Consider the following 19459-nt stretch of genomic DNA (forward strand, 5'->3'; position numbering starts at 1 on the left):
ACTGCAACATATAAAATACAAGTGTAGTTACACTGTGTAATTTTGGCAAAGAATATTCTTAAACTCATCCAGAATATTATTCTCTGCAAAACTTCTTTATTTTCTACCTACAGCAGCAGCAGCACCAGCAGCAATATATTTGCTACATACAATAAAGATACACGGTCTCATTTTTTATTTATTTTTTGACATAGTTGTCCTGTTCAAAACCTTGTGGTTTGCTTGAGCAGAAATGGTGTGGTGTCTGCTGGGCATGTTAAAACGTTAAACATTTAGCACACAAAATCCTCACTACTTTCATATAGTTCACTTTTTATTTTATTTTTTTTGTTGTTGCGTGGACTCAATTTAAATAGATTAACTGATAAAGCTTTTTTTTTATTGTTTCTGTGTTTTATCCAAAGATTCCTGCCAATGGTTTAAGATGAGTATAAACAACTAGTTGATGGTAATTAAGTGATGTTCACTCGGACAATTTTTTAAAAAGTCTGATGTTTTATTTTACACCGAGAGCGGCCAAAGTCCAGGTTCAGCAGAAGGCTGAAGGCATCTGATTCAGGCTTCAAACTAAGTACCCGTTTGCTTTACTGCAGAGCTTTGGTAAGGTTAAATTTAGTGGGCTAAAGAAAATCAGACAGTTGATTCTCCAATGTGAGAAATCCCTTGAGGTAGTCAAGTTTCTTGTTTGTTCAAATTTTGTTAGTCATTTACATAGTATGATGACTAATTAACAGTTGATTTATTAAGTGATCTTCACTTAATAAATACAATGTAATCTTTCAATTCATAGTTGAAGTTCTATTATCGGAATTCTGAAAATTAAATATTTCGTCGTATATTTCAATAATTCCTTTCATTCAGTCTAAGCTCCCTGAAAAGGAGAAATTACCTTTCAGATCAATATATTTTTGATTGCTTTGAGTATCATGATATTTTTACTTCATCTGGCTGATATGATCTTCTTTAACACATGCTGATGGTTCATATTGTTCGTTAATAAGCTTATCATTTACAAGAGGTGAACATTAGTGAACATTAGTGAACAGATAGCATCATGAGAAGCAAGGAACAAAAGCTGTAGATAATTTTAACGGTAAAAAAAAAAAACAATCACCATGTTGTGACCAACTCTGGGAGAAGGGCTGTGTAGTGAGTATGTTTTTTTTTAATATTTGTTTTTAGGTAAAGTGCACCATTAGCAAACTTAGTTAATGTTATTATAAGTTGGGCTAGTTGTCAGAAGATGTGAGAGGGGTTATTTTTTTAAAAAAAGAAAAAAAATCACTGATTGAATGGTTGGTTGATAGCCAGCATATATTTGAAGTTGTGCAACAGAAACCAAAATAAAAAAATTATATGAAACCTGAATGGCCATTCAGTTTGATAAATATTTACGCAGACCATCATTCAATAAATTGATAAAAATCCAAGTGCACGCATCAACTCTAAATAATAGGAATTGTATTCACTATCTGAATACAGACTGAAAGTTTACATTGATCATTTATAAGCTTCAGTAACGGAAAATTCAACAACTATATTTCGTTATTGAACACACTCAAGTGTGTAAAATGATGGATGGAGGAAAAAAAGCATCATTTGGGCCGAGAAACATACAGCATATAAGTTAGAGACAAAAGTAGTGGATAATGATAAAGGTAACAAAATAATTTACCATGTCGGAGCGTAGTTGCGCAGTGTTAAGAAAAAATAAAGAAAGAAAGAGAGAAAAAAAAACTTTAAACTCTGGGGAAAGCTAAAACTTAAATATGAGTAGTCTCAGTAAGGTCTGTTTAATAAGTGTCACATATTCTTAAGAAATAAATTTACAAATGAGAAACTTTTACTGACATGTTTCACACTAGCGAGTGTTACAGAGAAAAATGTATGAGTTTCAAATGTGTTTATACCGGCTGTTAGGTATTTTCCTCGAACCTACAATAAAATAACCACAGACAACGTATATGAATTAAATATGGTCAGGCTTCTGCAGAAGGAGAAATCCCGATCAACAGCTCCTCCGAGCTGGTCAAAGAGAGTTCTGATCTGCTTTCACGTGAGCTCCCTCTTTATTGTCAAAGCATCAAACAACAGAGGTCGTAAAACATTTAACACAAACAGACCAACAACTCAGTTCCAGGTGTGATATCTAATTTACAATCTGAGCCCAGTTCAGCTCTGGGTCAAACTGTCACCTAAGACCGGGTAGATAAACACCAGAGAAAACTTTAGGGTCTGAGAACCATAAAGTTTTACTATCTCGCATGAAGACAGTTGTAACCTCCAGGTCAGTTTATACTAAAATCACAATAATACTTTAGACTGAATATAAACTAAAGTAACAACAAAATGATAATGTTAAAAAATATCTAACATTCCCCCCTTTTTATCATTTTACTATGTGTATAAACTGCTATGCAGAAGCCAAATATAGAAAAGAAAATAAAAGAAAATAATAAAAACTAATCTAAACACAGAGAATACATAATGAATAAAAGTTATATAATGAAATACATGAAAAAACAAAAGAATAAACAGTAAAAAATCAAATGCAGTTTTCTCATCCTAAACATCACTTGTTCCCACATTTTCGGTGTTGGAGTCATTCAGCAAATGAATTTATCTGTTTATTGATTACAGAAATTCATCATTGTTCAGAAAATCGTCAGAAACTTGGAACAAGTCATCTTCAGTTGTTTCATAAGATGCCTTTGTCAGCTGATAGTTGATAACAGTCGTGTTAATTGTTTTAAATATCATATTCCGTAGACAAGGAATAATGCAACCCGTAAAAAGACAGAATAGAATTAACACAATCAGAATAGGTGTCACAAGCTTTAACAGCAAGGACCACCAGGGTCCAGAAGTGCGCCAAAAGAGGATGAGCCGCGTGTTCCACTTTCAACATACTGTTTTAAATCTTCCAGCACGTTGGGCCAATGATTTTGCAGACCCCTCCCTGAGGGGCAGTGAGACAGTCCAGGACAACACGGTTTTGCATAACCATGTTTCTCAGTTCAGTCAGTTCTTTCATGGTGCCATTGGCCAGCTGGTATGTGATGTTGATCAGTCGTAATAATCCGTACCTGTTTATCTCAAACATGGTATCAAATCTCTCCTAGACCAACCCACGGAAAAAGAACCTTTCTCCGCCGTTCCAAATCCTGAATTCCCATGGAACTCCAGTATGTGTTGTTAGGCCTCCCCATCTTTTGACCTCTGGCATAGCTGTTCGCTTGGAGCGGGTGTGTAGATCATTTTGTGCTTTCCAGTCTGCTAATATCTGAGAGCCATAATCTCCTGGCACTATGGCGCTGCACAGTGTTGTCATTTGTCTCCTCTTAGTCTTATGCGTGATGTTGAAACTCCTCTGAAGCAGGTTGTGACAATCTGGGTTTTCCTTCCAGACTTTGCAGTGTGGAGTCGCCCTTTGACCCCTGCAGGCTGTGCAGTCGATGAAATCCTGTGTCGGTTCGCAGTAGGTGTAAACTCTGTTACACAAGTGCCAGGGCAACATCCCTAGAACAACATGTCCATTATTATACACACAGATCCTCAGAGATCCTGGTTTGGCTCCTGCCAACGAAATGATCTCTGGTATTTTCCATACAGTTTGTTGAGATGACGAAAAGGAAGTACATCGTCTGCCAGTGAACAATTTAAAAATTGAAACAGTCCTTGCACTGCCTCTCCCATCCGGAGGTCAGCTGAATAGTCCTTCTCACGTGGTCTGTCTCCCCTTGGTGGTGGGATGCGCCGCGGTCTAGTGCTTAGAACATAGAGACACATCTGTTTGTCGTCAGCAATGTTACCTGGTCGGAGACCTGAGTTGTGTATGGAAACCGGCAGTTGCGCACACACATAGCAGTTCACAGCATGTCCCTCATAAGCAGTTCTGTTCATCAGTTTCCACCAAGATTGGTACTGTAGTCATGTGACTGGAACTCAGGCTCGCTTCCTTCACCAAACATCAAACATACAACAGTCACAGCGCAGCAGAAAATCCATCTGTCATATGGAGTCCCCATTGCTGCTTGACGTACAGAGATGTCAGAACCCCCAAACTAAAGGAGTGAGAATCTTAGCGTTTCTTCACCGGGTTTGAGACGAACTACAACTATAATGTAGCTCCCCTTTGTAGCCCGGAAGCTCTCAAAAGAGCTCTCCTTCCTCTCTACTCCAAATTTAGGGGTTTAACACTCTCTGCAGCTTACAGTGACTGAGATGTATCCAGCTGGGTCTTTCAGCAATCTTTACAGCTGTTGGTGTGGTCATCAGCACTTGAACGGTCCTTCCCACTGTGGACTCGCCCAGTTTCTTTCGTTTGATGACTTTTATGTAGACCCAGTCACCTGGCTCGATCAGAGCGGCCTCCTGTGCAGGGAGAGAATCAAAAGGCAGTAAATTTGCACTGGACACCTCCTTCAGTTTAAGGGTCCTGATCATATAATCTGCTAATGTCTGTTCTTCATCAGCTTTTTGTAAGTCTGGAGCAAACAGAGGCAATCTGTAAGCTCTCCCATGAATTATTTCGAAAGGTGTTAGACCATCAGCTGTCGGGGTGATCCTCATATTAAGTTTCACCAAATCTAACCATTCTGGCCAGGGCCGGCTAGTGTCTGCCGTGCATTTTCTTAATCTGCTTTTCACAGTACTATTCGTTCTATAAACAGTTTGCGCGATGCCATGTGTTGGGATAATAGTTTTACAAATAGCCTTAGCTACTGTCAAAGCATCTGCATGCTTTGCTAGAACTATTTCAACCCATTTAGAAAAAGCATCAATCATCACTAGACAATATTTATATGGCCCACTTTGTGAAAGTTCAATAAAATCCATATGCATGGTTTGACATGGATAAGATGGTTTTGGGAACCTGCCTCGTTTGGGCCTTATGTTTCCCTGAGACTTATGTCTAGCACATATTAGACATGCCCTACAAAAATTTTTTGAATAGGAATTTAAAGCCATAAAGCCATATGTTATTCCTACCATCCCCCCTGTTGAGACATGAGATTCACCATGGCTCAATATTGCTGCTGCTTTAAATAAAGATTTAGGAAAAACTGGTTTGTTTTTAAGTGTACCTTTTGGCTCTACATCAAAGAGAACTCTGTACGACGTTCTCCAGAGCTCTGAGCTTAGCCTTCACAGCCAGCCTGTCTTTCGGGGGTAGGGCAGAAAGTCAGTTGCCATTCTGCTGCTTTAAGTGGGGGAATGAATCCCTCCATTGTATGTTATCAGCTTTAAATAAACATACATGTGGAACCTCTAAAAGGCAGTCAAAAGCACAGATGTTGGTGCAAATGAGTTTCCATCTATTTATGTAGAAGTCCTCAGATTTATGTCAATTTATTCGCTTGTTTATACTTCTACTTTTATCTCAGCATCATTTTATCAGATCTTGCAGTGAAAACCAAAAACAAAACAAAAAAGATATGTTAATGTAGGATAAATCACTTTTGATGCAAATCAAACAGTGAATTTCAGTGGTGTATTAACAGCCCAGTCTAAATTACCTTTATAGCATTTACTAAAGTATTTTATTAGGGGATATTCTTTGTTGACTTAATAATTCCTGTATGTTAACAGGTCAATAAGCAACACAGGCTCACTTTATAGTTTAAAGAACATCATAATTAGTTTCTTTCAGTTGTGAAATGTTTAAAACTTCGCTTATCTTTTTTATTACACCTAAATCATTTGCTTTCCCAAACACAGAAACAAAAAACATTAAGAGCTGTAATGTCTTTTGGAGAATCCAATAAATGAACTTTGTGGCCAGTTTGCATCTTAACTCCTTAAGAGGGGCCTTTGTTTCAAAGAAAAGTCATTAAGGTTTCTCAACAGATCCACTCCCTGAATTTAGAAACTAAAGCTGCATCTAAACCTGCCTTATGTGAGAATAAGCAACATCACTATATCCTATAACCTTTGGTTTCGAACAAAACTATAAGATTGAAAAACAAGTTCTATTCCTTACGGAAAAAGGTTATTTAAATCCTTTGCAGTTTTAGTTTTCACAATTTACATTTAAGGTTATTCCATTAGTCTGAGTAATCTCTATTGTCAGACCACAAGACAAATCCACACCTCCACCTCATGAATTTTCCTTCACCTCTTGGAGGGGGTGATTTTATGGCAGGAAAGAGAGCTAATAAGGATTTCTGGAGAAACTCCTAATTGTTCTGTTTTCCAACTGTCAAGGATGAAAACCTTACACATGTGGAGACTGATCTGTTGCTCCATTAGGGTTGTACCACAGAATATGTTTTTATTTCACCTAATTTTAAAATTTGGGAGTCTTCTATTGCTTATTTCTAAATTTGTTATTCTCCTTAACATAGACTAGTGTTGTGATGAGGTTTCATTGTCAAGGTGTGTGGTGGTGGAGGTGGTGAGGCAGGCGCTGGAGATCCAGGTAAGGTGAATAATGAAATTTAATGAAGAATATCAGTTCAAAAAAACACAGTCAATAAAGTTGTCCGCGGCTAGGCAGCACGGCTGAGCGGAAGCCAGGGCTCACACCGGTAGCATCTAGTCATGCAGGCGGCAAACAAAGACAAAAGAACGACGATTGACAATATGACAAACAACGACAAGGACCCGACGAGGAACAGAGGACACAGGAGGGACTAAATACACAGAGGGTAATCAAGGGAATAAGACACACCTGGGAACAATCAAGGGGAAGACAGGACAACGAGGAGACTCAGGACACAGAAACTCAGAATTAAACACAGAAAAACACAGAACCTGACATTCATATGGTGGTCAATTGGATCTAGTGGGGGTAGAAGTTGCAGAGCTGCTGCTGTAAAAGGATTGCAACTCCTCCCTGCAGCTTCATTATGCTCTAGTCTAAATAAACATACTTGTTGCTTTTTCTGTTTTGTTCTGATTATTTCTTATGTTTATTTTCTTATTTTATTTGCAACCCTCTCTTCTTTCTGTAGTTGCTTTTAATCATCTCTTTTATTTAAGTTTAGTACCGATTCTCTACAAGGTGTCCCACATGCACCATAGTCAAACAAGAGAGTCATCTTTTTGCTTTACTCAAATTGTTTAGCAAATTATACTTAATTTTATTAAATTTTACTGAAGCTTCAGAAACTTTCCAATATTTTTGGTTAATTTTTCATGTTTTAATTTATTTATTTTCTTCCTTTAAACAGTGTTCTTCAGGATCCTGTTTTAAATAATGTGCACATTTAAAAAGAGATATCTCAAACTTATGTTAGGCTCTAACAACCAATAGTTTCCTGATGTCTGGTACCACTTTTCGAACTAGCGCTTGTTTCCAGTTTACACACCACGTTTTTCAATTGTTTTACTTTCAACACGCCATCTATACCATATTTCTTCTATTTAGTCCAGTACTTGGTTGATTCCTGCTCTTTCTCGGTTTGTATTCCGGCAATCCGCTGCTGGCAGAAGGAGGTGACCTAAAACGCTGGCCCAGCGAGGAAGTTACCCCCCGGGACTTTTCAAAACAGGTCCGCAGAACCTGACTACCGGTAGATTTCAGCGCGTCATACTCCTTCCGTCAGCGGCGTGTGTGTAAGGAATCCCGGACGAGCCTCCAATTTTTTTCCATTGATCAATTTTTTAGCTTCCCATCTATTTTATATTTCTTTTTCCATTTTTTTATTTTTATTTATGTATACCATGCTACCAGGAAATCTGGACAGCATGTATTTCTCATCCCCATCGGGGCCCTCAACGAGTGAGGAATTACACGAATTTGCATTTTCCATTATTCAAATCACTTGCAGTTTTGGCTTCAAAATTTTTTATTTATTTAAATTTAGTCCAGGTTCGTTGACTCCTAGGGAGTCCTATGAACTGGAGATCTTTTCAGTAGGCCAGCAATTAAAAATACCTTGTTGTGGTATTCTCCACTTCAACTCTTTCGAGTGGGAGAATCTTGCCTCTGCATCCACAAGAGGTTTGCTGCTTACCCCCTACTGTTTTATATGAGGTAAAATACAGAGCCGTATTTAAACCTCCACACAGTCTTTCACGCATACGCACACATCAACAAAGCAGCATGCACCAGCAATGACATATAGTAATAACAAGACAGCAAAATTCAACATCCCATCTGCATGAGGATTTACCCTTATGGGGTTTCCTCGAAAAGAGAAAGGTTCTAACAACACCTGTCCTTTCCAGCGTATATTTTTAGTTAAAACGCTGTTCAACCAGGATTCTCAAACCTCAGAGTTTTAGTCAAAACGCCATTTGACAATTCTCAAACCTCAGAGCTTTAGTTAAAACCATCGTTTAACAAGGATACTCCCCTCCCAGAGTTTTAGTTAAAAACATCGTTTAACAAGGATACTCCCCTCCCAGAGTTTTAGTCAAAACGCCATTTGACAAGGATTCTCAAACCTCAGAGCTTTAGTTAAAAACATCGTTTAACAAGGATACTCCCCTCCCAGAGTTTTAGTCAAAACGCCATTTGACAAGGATTCTCAAACCTCAGAGCTTTAGTTAAAAAAATCGTTTAACAAGGATACTCCCCTCCCAGAGTTTTAGTCAAAACGCCATTTGACAAGGATTCTCAAACCTCAGAGCTTTAGTTAAAAACATCGTTTAACAAGGATACTCCCCTCCCAGAGTTTTAGTCAAAACGCCATTTGACAAGGATTCTCAAACCTCAGAGCTTTAGTTAAAACCATCGTTTAACAAGGATACTCCCCTCCCAGAGTTTTAGTCAAAACGCCGTTTGACAAGGATTCTCAAACCTTAAAAAAAAAAAAAAAAATAATAAATAACCATTTAATTCACCTACGTTTCCGTAGTTCTCAAGTTGTCCAGTCGGATCTCGTCACTCCGCCGTTGACAGACAAAGTCGGACATGTGTCGCTGGCCCAGCGAAGAATTTGCTTCCTGGGTCTTTCTTTCCAGGTCTCCAATTGACTCTGGCCGTGCACGGATTCAGCGCGTCTTCCTCTGCCTGACAGCGGGGGGTTGAGAGATCCCGGGTTTCGGCACCAATAAATGTTAGGTATTTTCCTCGAACCTACAATAAAATAACCACAGACAACGTATATGAATTAAATATGGTCAGGCTTCTGCAGAAGGAGAAATCCCGATCAACAGCTCCTCCAAGCTCTTCAATAGAGAGTTCTGATCTGCTTTCACGTGAGCTCCCTCTTATTGTCAAAGCATCAAACAACAGAGGTCGTAAAACATTTAACACAAACAGACCAACAACTCAGTTCCAGGTGTGATATCTAATTTACAATCTGAGCCCAGTTCAGCTCTGGGTCAAACTGTCACCTAAGACGGGTAGATAAACACCAGAGAAAACTTTAGGGTCTGAGAACCATAAAGTTTTACTATCTCGCATGAAGACAGTTTGTAACCTCCAGGTCAGTTTATACTAAAATCACAATAATACTTTAGACTGAATATAAACTAAAGTAACAACAAAATGATAATGTTAAAAAATATCTAACACCGGCGTTTACTATTTTGGAGAAAGCATGAAGCTCTGGGAAGATCAGTGTTGATTCAGCAGCAGGAAAAAAATTGAACCAAAGTAGCATTTACAATGATGCGAGGATAAATTTTGGAAAATTCTGGACAAATTCTTTAACCAAGGAAAGTTAAAAGTTTAATTTGAATAACCTCCCGTTGGCCTGCTTACAAACAGTCACATATTCTTAAGAAGTACATGTACAAATGAGAAACATTTACTGAAATGTATCACACTAGTGAGTGTTACAGAAAAATCTATGAGTTTCAAATGTGTTTAAACCGGCATTTACTATTTTGGAGAAAGCATGAAAGAAATCACAAACTTGTAGTCAGTACTAACTAGTCATGCTACCATAAATAATGTAGTTAAATAGCAGGTTTTCTTTAGACGTATGTATTTGCAGGGGGCAGGGGCTTTTTTTTTCCCTCACTACTGCCCCAGACACACAACAAGGCAATTAGCACTCCCCCCTCTGCATTGACCCGCTGCGGCGCAGCTGAGGAGCTTTACTTGTGAAAAATCAGAAGCCTGTTGTAATATCGTAGACAGGAGGAGAGCGGGTGTTTCTAAACATTTCTTCTGTCTTAAAAAAATAAACAGAGAGAAAAACAGAGAAACCAGATGTGGTCTGGTTTGCCCTCATGAACCACCAGGGTTCATGAGGGCCTTGCTCTGAATTCCCCCGAGGTGGCTAATTTGTCATTCTGTATCGCTCTGAATTCCCCCGAGGTGGCTAATTTATCATTCTGTCTGCATCCTGCAAGTTTGCAAGTATGCAACTAGTACATTCCTTCTCTCGCAGGCCCTGCGTATCGCAGCTCAGACCTCCAGTTGTAGGCCTGGCTGAACACAGACACAGAATCAGAAGCAACATCTCCGGCATCTATTTCAACTTCACTAGGTTTAGTATATAATTATATACATTTTACTTGATTAAATAACTGTTGTTGGTGCTGTATTACTCTTAAAAAGAAAGTCAGATAACGGCATTTTCTGAATTCAGCAGAGAGAAAACAGAAAAACCTAAACACAGACCATATGTCACTGAGAACGACCCCCGAAGGGATTTCACAGGCCGTACCTATATTGATCAAGCCCCCAGCTCAGACCCCAGTCGTAGGCCAGGCACAGAATCAGAAGTAACATCTCCATTCCAAATCTATTTAAACTTCAGTAGGCATAGTATATAATTATATACATTTTTTGATTAAATAACTGTTGTTGTATTGGTATTATTACTCTTTAAAAAAGAAAAAATCAAGAGAAGGAGGAGGAGGAGGAAGACGAGGAGGAGGAGGAGGAGGAGGAGGAGGAGGAGGAGGAGGAGGAGGAGGAGGACGAGGAGGACGAGGAGGAGGAGGACGAGGAGGAGGAGGAGGAGGACGAGGAGGACGAGGAGGAGGAGGACGAGGAGGAGGAGGAGGAGGAGGAGGAGGAGGAGGAGGAGGAGGAGGAGGAGGAGGAGGGGGCACGTCGTCACATTCGAAAGGGAGGGAGGGAGGGATGGGATGGGTGTAAGGCGGGACTTCCGGTGTTCTAAGGCGGGACTTCCGGTGTTCTAAGGCGGGACTTCCGTTCCTCTAAGGCGGGACTTCCGTTCATCTAAGGCGGACTTCCTGTCCTCTAAGGCGGGACTTCCTGTAAAAGGGGCGTGGCACCTGTCAAAATGAGATTTGATGAAAGCCTGCCCCTAATGTCTCTCTATTGTCGATTGACTGAATGCAAGTGAAAGCACATGATTTCACAGCAGTGGTTTGCACTTTGGCTAAATCAATAGGCCAGTTCTTTAGAGGGTAATAATTGGTTTTTTGTAAGAATCCAAAATAAAAACCAGGATGTTTGGAAAAGTCATACTGAAACATCATTGATCTGTTTAACAGCACCTGAGAAATCTTTGAAAAAACTTAAAGTTTCAGCAGAGGGTTTAGTCATTTTAACTTCAGCTGTCAGTTTTTTTGCCTATTTTGTCACATGATGCTTACAGTAATTAGTGTCGATGTAGTACGGTATGTAGACGTACTCTCCGGATTTGAACCACTTGCAGCCTGTGATGGTGCACGGGTCTGCATTCCTCTTTAAGATTTTTGGCATAGCAATGTCATCATATCGCTTTGGCTCTGCGACACAGCAAATGACAGACAAAACACAGGAATGCAAAAACAAGACTGCAATTTTAAATTCATCTGACATCAAAACCATGCGTATTTGTTGTTATTTTTAAGGATTAGAGTTAAAATGATACGTTTTTCTCATTATTATCTGCTGGGTGTTTTGTTTTGTGAGCTTGTGTCACCTTTGTCAGCTTGTGGTTGTGGGATGCTTTTAAAGATATCCATAAACTCTTCTGAGAAAGAAATGTTGCCAGAACCTTTGGTTAAATTTATGCCTCTGCTGTGTCAGATAAATTGATCTTTGTTTCAAACTCACTGGGATACTGAGCAGGTTCTACTACAGACTCTGGAACACAGATGGAAGAAAACTGCGTCATTTTGGTCTTTTACATGTTGAAACTTTTCTTTTTTTAAAAAAATAAATACAATCAAAACAAAGAACAGCCTTTAAATCTTGGGTTTTGTCTAAGCTGTGAGGTGAATCAGTAAAACGAACTGATCCCATCATAAACTTACCGTGTCGACAGTTTCCACTGAGTTGAAGAGAAGGGAAAGAAAAACCGGGATCATGATGAAGGTCCTGAAGCTTCATCGTGACACGAAAAGAAAATATGTTTTCTTTCTGTTTCAGTTTGAAAGCATGTGAACATGATGAAGAAAACAAATGGGAGTTAAAGAAGAGTCAGAGAGCCGTTTACCTGACGGAGCAGCTGAGGCTCAGATCCCGTCTGACACAAGAAACTGCTGACCAAGCTTTTTATATCCATCATTAATCCAGATGGGACAATCTGTTCCCAAAATAAACCAGTGCTGTTACAAGTTGCAGGTGAAGTGCATCACTGTTTGGTCCCGTCTTTGCACAATGTAGCAGCTTTTAACAACATGCAGCTCACGTGAACATAGAAGCAAATCTATTTTTACAAAAATACAAAATGGAAAAAACAGAAGTCCAACTGAAAACAAAATGCTTTTAGCTCTTCCAGATGAGAAAGTGAAATAAATGTTGGGCTGTTTTCTCCCAGGTGATTTTAAATCTCTTCTGAAAACTCGTTTGTTTTCCTTTTCTTTTAATCCTTGGAGCTGGAGGATTAGGGCGATTCAGTCAATATTTCTTCTGCTTTCATTGCTTATTTTATCCTGTCATTGTTATTTTGCCTATTCTTTCATTGGAAGTAGTAGAGTTGTTATCGACTAATAACATTCTAGAACATTTGTGCAGGGAGGTCATGATATTGACCACATAAAGAACAGAAATATGTTTATATTATGACACAAAGCACACTGGCATTTTGTAAGTCAGTGTTTCTGTATCTCAACTAACAAATTAAAAGCTACATCCTTTGTAACAGGAGTATCCATCACAAAAGTTTCATCACTTACAGCACCAGAATGTAACTTTTCTAGAAAAAATATTTTTACATACTTGTTAATATTATCATTATGTTCTGACAGTATCACATAAACAGATAATCTGTGGAAAAATCGAGATCCTCTGCAGAAGCAAATCAGAGGCAGTAGGAGGGTCTTAGCGCTGTCCATCACTCTCATCCTCTTGCTTTTTACAAAACTACAGGCTATGCTGGCTCACCGCAACATAGCCTGCTAGTTAGCAAAGCCACAGATTATGGTAGATAAACAGGTTTTTTTGTAACTTGGAGTTGCTTTTCAATCAATAGCAGATTTAAAAGAGTACAGGAGGATGATTAGCAGCGCTAAGCCCCTCCTCCTGGCTCTGATTGGTGGTTTTTGACCAGGAGAGGAACATTTCTTCAGAGGGCAATGGCAGGAGGAAATAGGAGTTGATTTTTTGTTTTCATTGCTCATCTGTCTCACAAGTCACAACCATGTTTATTCTTACTTCAAAATAAAGTAAGAATTAACATTTTATTGTATCTAAACTCATTTAAAACTCTGATTATGGTTAGCATAAGAGCACAAATATAGTCTATGAATATATACTTTTATTTATCTCACCTGCTTTACATTATTTTAGCATTTAATTTTTAAACAACTTCATACTGAAAGTGTGGAGGCTTTTATTTTGTGGTGCTGCACTAAGGAAACCCTGATCTTTGTCCCAAATGTCCAACTGTTACAGAGAGAAAGAAACATTGATGTTGGAATGATCAAATTTTATTTGGTACTTGATTGAATGGATTACATGAATTACAATACCATTAAATTTCAGAAAAACATGTTGGTCACAAGAATAAAACATGTTGGATGAGAACTTGTAACATTATGTAGATAAAAACCTTTTTAGTCCAAATGTAATTGGGGAACTTTTACATTTCACATTTCCATAGATTGTACATTCTTGAATAATTGCCTTTTATTTAGATATTTTATACCAGTCCAGTCCATCTTTCCATCTTACACAGTTTTTATGTCACACATAATTTACTTAACCAAAATTCCCCTTAGATTTATCTTCAATTGAAACATTCCTTTCCATTTTTTATAGCAGATGCAAAAAAAGCCAAACCATAGTATAAAAAAAACCTTTTTTGATAAGAAATCCTTCACCAATAAGCAGCAATATGTATTCTGACATTAACAGATTGAGATGTAATACCCAAAAATCTGTTTCTTCAGCAACTGTCTTCAGCAGTTATGTAGTTAAGTAGTTAAATGCAGTAAATGAGACAGCAGAGGAAGAGTTTCTGTAGCTCTGAGATTTTGAGAGAGGAGCAGGTCAGAGCCGAAGGTCAGCTGGCGAGCTGAAGTTTCTCCTTCATGGTGTTGAAACTTAAGCTGAGAGAAAAAGTACCGTAAGTCATACAGCTGCTGGAAATGCTAGAGAAATGTTTGAAAAGATCAATATTTTACTCACAGCATTCGTAGAGCCTGTTGATGCGGGCGATGTCGTTGACGCTCATCGATAAGGCTCTTCCAAAGTTGAGGGAAGGATTAGCTTTGGAAAGGAGAGTCGGTTGGCCGTTTCTGGAGAAGGCGGTCCTGGAAGAAGGAGGAAGTGATGAACAAAATGCATCTGCAGTCACAGTCAGACTGAAAACAGCAAGCTGTGTGTAACACAATAGAAGGTATTTTTGAAGCCAAGACTCACTTGGAGTAATGCATAATGGAGTTGAAGTCGTAGGGAGTGCCCTGGTTGTTAGTCTGCACCTTCTCAAAGATGTGTTCCTTCCCTGATTAAGAAAAAAAGTTAACTTTTTAAATTGTCACCTTATTTCAGAAAATGTCACTTTTACATTGCAATAGATAAAAGTAGAACATGAGGCAATGTGATCTTACAGTTTAAATGTCAGTTTCCAAACTTCCCACACAAAAACCTGCTGAGTTCTCTGATTTAGGTCATTTGGAAAGTATTAAGTTCCCTATGAATGGCTGAATGGATCTGAATGCAAATAGTTTTTTTTTTTCATTTGTGTCCAAATGTGCAAAATACAGAAATGTATGACTTGTTTAAAATACTTCTGTTTTCAGATCTAACCAAGATGTTCTGCAGATAGAAGCATTAAGCCACGGTTGTGTGACTGAGCCGACCTGGGATGATGTTCTGGGTGAGGACCTGGACGAAGGAGTCTCTGTCAGAGCGGACATGTTCGTGGTGGAAGCCCAGAGCGTGGTTGATCTCATGCCGCACCGTGGAGTGATGCATGCAGCCATTTTTCCTGAGAGACACAAGTTGTTGTCCGCCTTGACGGCCCAGGTAGCACCAGCACCTGACGGGGAGATCAGGAGGAAATCAGTGGAAATGTGTGGAAGTAAAAGTCACGGTATGTGACTGAGTTCCTACCCGGATCCTGAGTAGAAGTGAAGGAAGTCCCTTTGCCGTGTTGAAGTCCTCCAGACAAAGCGAATGCAGGTCGAGGCGTGGAAGCTCACCAGGTCATTGATGATGATGTCACGCTCTGCCGTGGCTGCAAAACAAAACATCTTACACCAAGGTCCTAACTACAAAACAAACTCCAACTCAGACATCATCTACTGTTCCCTCTGCCTTCTGAAATAAACATGAAGGAACTTGGAAAAGTTTGCATCAATTTTAAAGTCTTGTGTGTTTATTCAGGTGGTTTTGCTCACAGTAAGATCTGGAGATGTAGACGGGAATGTAGACATATTTTCCAGTTTTGGGCCATTTGCAGCCGGTGGCGGTGCATGGGTCTGCGTTCCTCGATTTGCTCGGAGCAATGTCACCGTGGACCAGTGGAGTCTCTGCAGAAACACAAAACACACAACAGAGTGAAGAACATTGATTCTTATGACACAAAGGATTTTTGTGTATTCTTTGACCTCTGCATCTTGAACAAGACATGCTGCATTGAGCTGGCCAATGAAAGCACTCCAGGAGAGTACAGAGTCTTTTACTACTTATTCTTATTACACACAAGGAACCAATGTATTGTTTTATACTTTTACAATATTTTTAAAATGCTTTGCTATCCTGGTTAGAAATTGTACAGACTGCAAATAAACCGATTGATCACTAGTGAAATGTAGGACAGTTCCTTATGCAGATTAAAAAATATCCAGTTTCTTATCAGGCTTGAAGATTTGACAAAGGCAAACCATTAAGCTAATTTCTGAGAAATGAATCAGTCGATTTATTAATAGATGATGATTATTTTTTTTGTCTTGACTTGCAAATATAAAATTACATTCAAAGCTGTTGGGTTGTGTGAAATTTCTCTCTTACTTATGCCTTCGTTTGCTTTGGAGATGATTTCTGTGACATCCATGTCCTCATCTGTGGGAGGAAGGAAAGAAATCCACATGTCAGAGATTTCAGTTTCACTTCAGGTTTCTTTTATTTTTTACTCACTGATTTGGTTTTCACTGTCATCTGCTTTCTGCAACACAACAGAGATTTCAGCATTTAATGACAACCACATTTCTTCTGCTTCATGATGGTTTGGATATTTGCTGTTGATGCTGCATTGCAAACCCAATATATCTAAACACATTAGGCTTCCCTATGTTGGATGAAACAAATTAGTTTTATTTGTCTCCCTTCAAACTTACCAGAGGAACAGCCGCCGTCCTTGCCATCGAGATGGTGAGGAAGAAGAAGAAGAAAACTCTAAACATCTTGCTTTTCTGCAGGGAAGCTTCTGACCTGAAAAAATCCAAATCTAAACAGAGTTTGTTGTTAAGATAACAGTTCAAGTCTTGGAAGATAAAAGCGGTTTGTTAAAGCAATAAGAGAGGAATGTGAGTGGAGGAGAAGAGGCTACCTGTCAGTCCAGGAGTCTGAGGCTGGATGCAGAAGCAGCTCAGCCTCCCACCTTTTAAACGCTGCGAACACGGGGTGTGCCTCAGGGCTCATTGTTTGTGCATCAGTCACCTGTCAAGTATACATTTAAGCAACCTGCCCCTGACTTCCCAGAGGATCCATCACTCTGCGTTTCTGAGGTCTGAGGCCGGGGACCAGATATTATCTTTACACCCGTCTCCATCCAGAATGTGTCTGGCCCCCGGGTTCTGCAGAACAGGACATTACCTGTCCGGATCACTACAAGAAAATTTACAAAAACCAGAAATATGAAATACAGCGGTCCTAATTCAAACCTCAGATTGATCCCCTGCCTAAAGGAACCTCAGACTGAAAATCTTTTGGCCTCCAAGCCACTTAAAGTAGCTCTTTTAAATATCAGATCACTCTGTGCTAAAGCTCTGTTAATTAATGATTTCATCACCGAGTATAATGTTGATGTTATGTTTCTGACAGAAACATGGTTGAATGACGATAATGACCAAATTGTACTCATTGAATCAGCGCCTCCTGACTACAATTTTTTAAGTGAGAACAGAAAACATAAAAAAGGAGGAGGCGTGGCTTCTATATTTAAAAATACCATAAACTGTAGTAAAATCTCTTTCGGTCATTTCACATCTTTTGAGTATCTTGGAATTCAGGTTAAAGGCTTCAAACGAACTTTGACACTAACTTTATACAAAACTCCAGCATATGTGGAAAATTTCATTAACTGACTTGAATGATCTTCTTTCTCTCATATGCATTGATTATGATTGTTTAATAATTGTTGGTGATTTTAACATTCATGTGGACAAACCCGAAAACAGAGGAGCAAAAAAGCTCTCTGATATTTTAGAAAATTTTGGTTTAACACAACATGTTAAACAAGCAACACACACTCAAGGACACACACTGGACCTGGTTATCAGTAAGGTGTGAATATTTCCAATGTCTCTGTAACTGATGTCGCCCTGTCGGATCACTTCGCTGTTATCTTTGAAGGTTCTTTATTCTTTGACCCACTTGGACAAACAGCTACTGTCACAAAACGTTCTTTCACAGAAAACACAGCAGAAACATTTAATCAAATCTACTCTTCCTCCTCACCCTTAAGCTGTAATGATGTAGATCATTTGGTAGATGATTTTCAGTCTAAAGTTTCATATATCATTGATTCCATTGCCCCAATTAAAGTAAAGGTTTTGACTGGTAGAAAGAAATCTCCATGGAGAAATGCACAAATAGTTCGGTCTGCAAGACAACTCTGCCGCAGGGCAGAACGACAATGGCGTAAAACTCAACTTTACGTTCATAATGACATCTATAAAGAAAGACTACGTAACTATCACTTAACACTAAAACATGGAAGGGAGGCTTTCTTTGCAGATGTCATAAACAAAAACATCAATAATGCTCGAACTTTATTTGCAACAGTTGACAGGCTCACAAACCCTCCTGTGACGTTTCCACCTGAATTCCAATCTAATGCTGCCTGTAATACGTTTTCTGATTTCTTTTCAGAGAAAATCCAAAAATCAGAGGATTAATCTGCACATCAACTCTAAAGCCAGAACCATTTCTGTACCAAAACAAAACAAATACAGAAAAAAATGACCCATTTTAAACTACTTAATTATAAAACTCTAAAAGAAATTATAAATCAATTAAGTTCAAGCTCCTGCTGTCTGGATGTCCTACCCACACATTTCTTTAACAAAGTCCTGCCTGTTATTGCTACTGATCTGATCCACATCGTAAACTCATCGCTTACATCAGGTGTTTTCCCCCAGGCTTTGAAAACAGCAGTCATCAAACCACTGTTAAAAAAGAACAACCTGGACAAATCACTATTGCAGAATTACAGGCCAATCTCAAATCTCCCATTCATCAGCAAAGTTATTGAAAAAACTGTGTGTAAACAATTAAATAGTTTCCTCATGATGACCAACTGCTTTGACACTTTCCAGTCTGGTTTTCGTGCTCACCACAGCACGGAGACTGGCCTAGTCAAAGTATTCAATGATATCCATATAAATACGGACTGTGGGAGTAAAAAACGCACCTGTTTAGAGTTGCATTTGAAATGTAATATGTATGGATTTGATTTTGTGGATATGTATGTAATTTTTTTTTTTTTTTTTTTTCCTGTTGTGGGCAACGGGGCCCGGCGAATACCCGTGGTTAAACGGACGGCGGAGTCCGGCTGTAACAGGCGCTTAAATTCCGTGTCAAAGGGAAGGGGGAAGAAAGGGAAAGAGAGGGAAGAAAAAAAAAACAAAAAACTTGGTATTTTATTCTATGTTGCATGCCTTTGTGTTTTGTGTTTATGATGTAAAGCACTTTGAAATGCCTTGTAGCTGAAATGTGCTATACAAATAAAATTTGATTGATTTGATTGATATCTTATTGATCTTGGACCAAAATGGGAACACAGCTTTTTTTTCACATCACTTGAAGGAAGTTGTCAAATGTTAAGTTTATATGCAAATATTTAATTTAACACTTAAATTATTGTTTTGAAACTATCAATGTAAAATAAATGCTCCCATGGAACCTGTGTAACACAGTTTACACCTTCTGCGAAACAACACCGGAATACATCGACTGCATCGCCTGCAGAGGTCAGGAGCCAACCTC

At 38.8% G+C, this 19459-nt stretch overlaps 1 protein-coding gene and 2 long non-coding RNA genes across 3 annotated transcripts; all 3 read right to left on the minus strand.

The window, feature by feature from the left end:
* Nucleotides 1-1444: 1444 nt before the first annotated feature.
* Nucleotides 1445-10468, minus strand: LOC129354113 (uncharacterized). The gene is made up of 2 exons (XR_008605120.1): nt 8798-10468; nt 1445-4374 (listed from the first exon to the last, which is right to left on the minus strand). It is a non-coding gene; the product is annotated as an uncharacterized LOC129354113 (long non-coding RNA).
* Nucleotides 10469-10924: 456 nt separating this feature from the next.
* Nucleotides 10925-11944, minus strand: LOC129354111 (uncharacterized). The gene is made up of 4 exons (XR_008605118.1): nt 11918-11944; nt 11784-11834; nt 11473-11607; nt 10925-11148 (listed from the first exon to the last, which is right to left on the minus strand). It is a non-coding gene; the product is annotated as an uncharacterized LOC129354111 (long non-coding RNA).
* Nucleotides 11945-13716: 1772 nt separating this feature from the next.
* LOC129354101 (hatching enzyme 1.2-like) lies at nt 13717-16871 on the minus strand. Its single transcript, XM_055023592.1, has 10 exons — nt 16800-16871; nt 16588-16697; nt 16388-16415; nt 16262-16312; nt 15649-15780; nt 15362-15485; nt 15109-15287; nt 14669-14750; nt 14435-14559; nt 13717-14355 (listed from the first exon to the last, which is right to left on the minus strand). Exons 2-10 carry the CDS (start codon nt 16651-16653, stop codon nt 14351-14353), a joined length of 792 nt encoding a protein of 263 aa, XP_054879567.1. The 5' UTR covers nt 16654-16697; nt 16800-16871; the 3' UTR covers nt 13717-14350.
* Between the last annotated feature and the right edge of the window lie 2588 nt (nt 16872-19459).

This window comes from Poeciliopsis prolifica, unplaced genomic scaffold (genome assembly GCF_027474105.1).
Source record: "Poeciliopsis prolifica strain line A6 unplaced genomic scaffold, Auburn_PproV2 SCAFFOLD103, whole genome shotgun sequence".
Taxonomy (NCBI): Eukaryota; Metazoa; Chordata; class Actinopteri; order Cyprinodontiformes; family Poeciliidae; genus Poeciliopsis; species Poeciliopsis prolifica.

Excerpts from the sequence above, each read along its gene's own strand:
- LOC129354101 (XM_055023592.1), bottom strand. The coding sequence starts at position 16,653 with ATGTTTAGAGTTTTCTTCTTCTTCTTCCTCACCATCTCGATGGCAAGG. Across the intron at positions 16,416-16,587 it reads GGACGGCGGCTGTTCCTCTG|AAAGCAGATGACAGTGAAAA; the intron begins GTAAGTTTGAAG and ends GTTGTGTTGCAG. Across the intron at positions 16,313-16,387 it reads TGACAGTGAAAACCAAATCA|ATGAGGACATGGATGTCACA; the intron begins GTGAGTAAAAAA and ends TTCCTCCCACAG.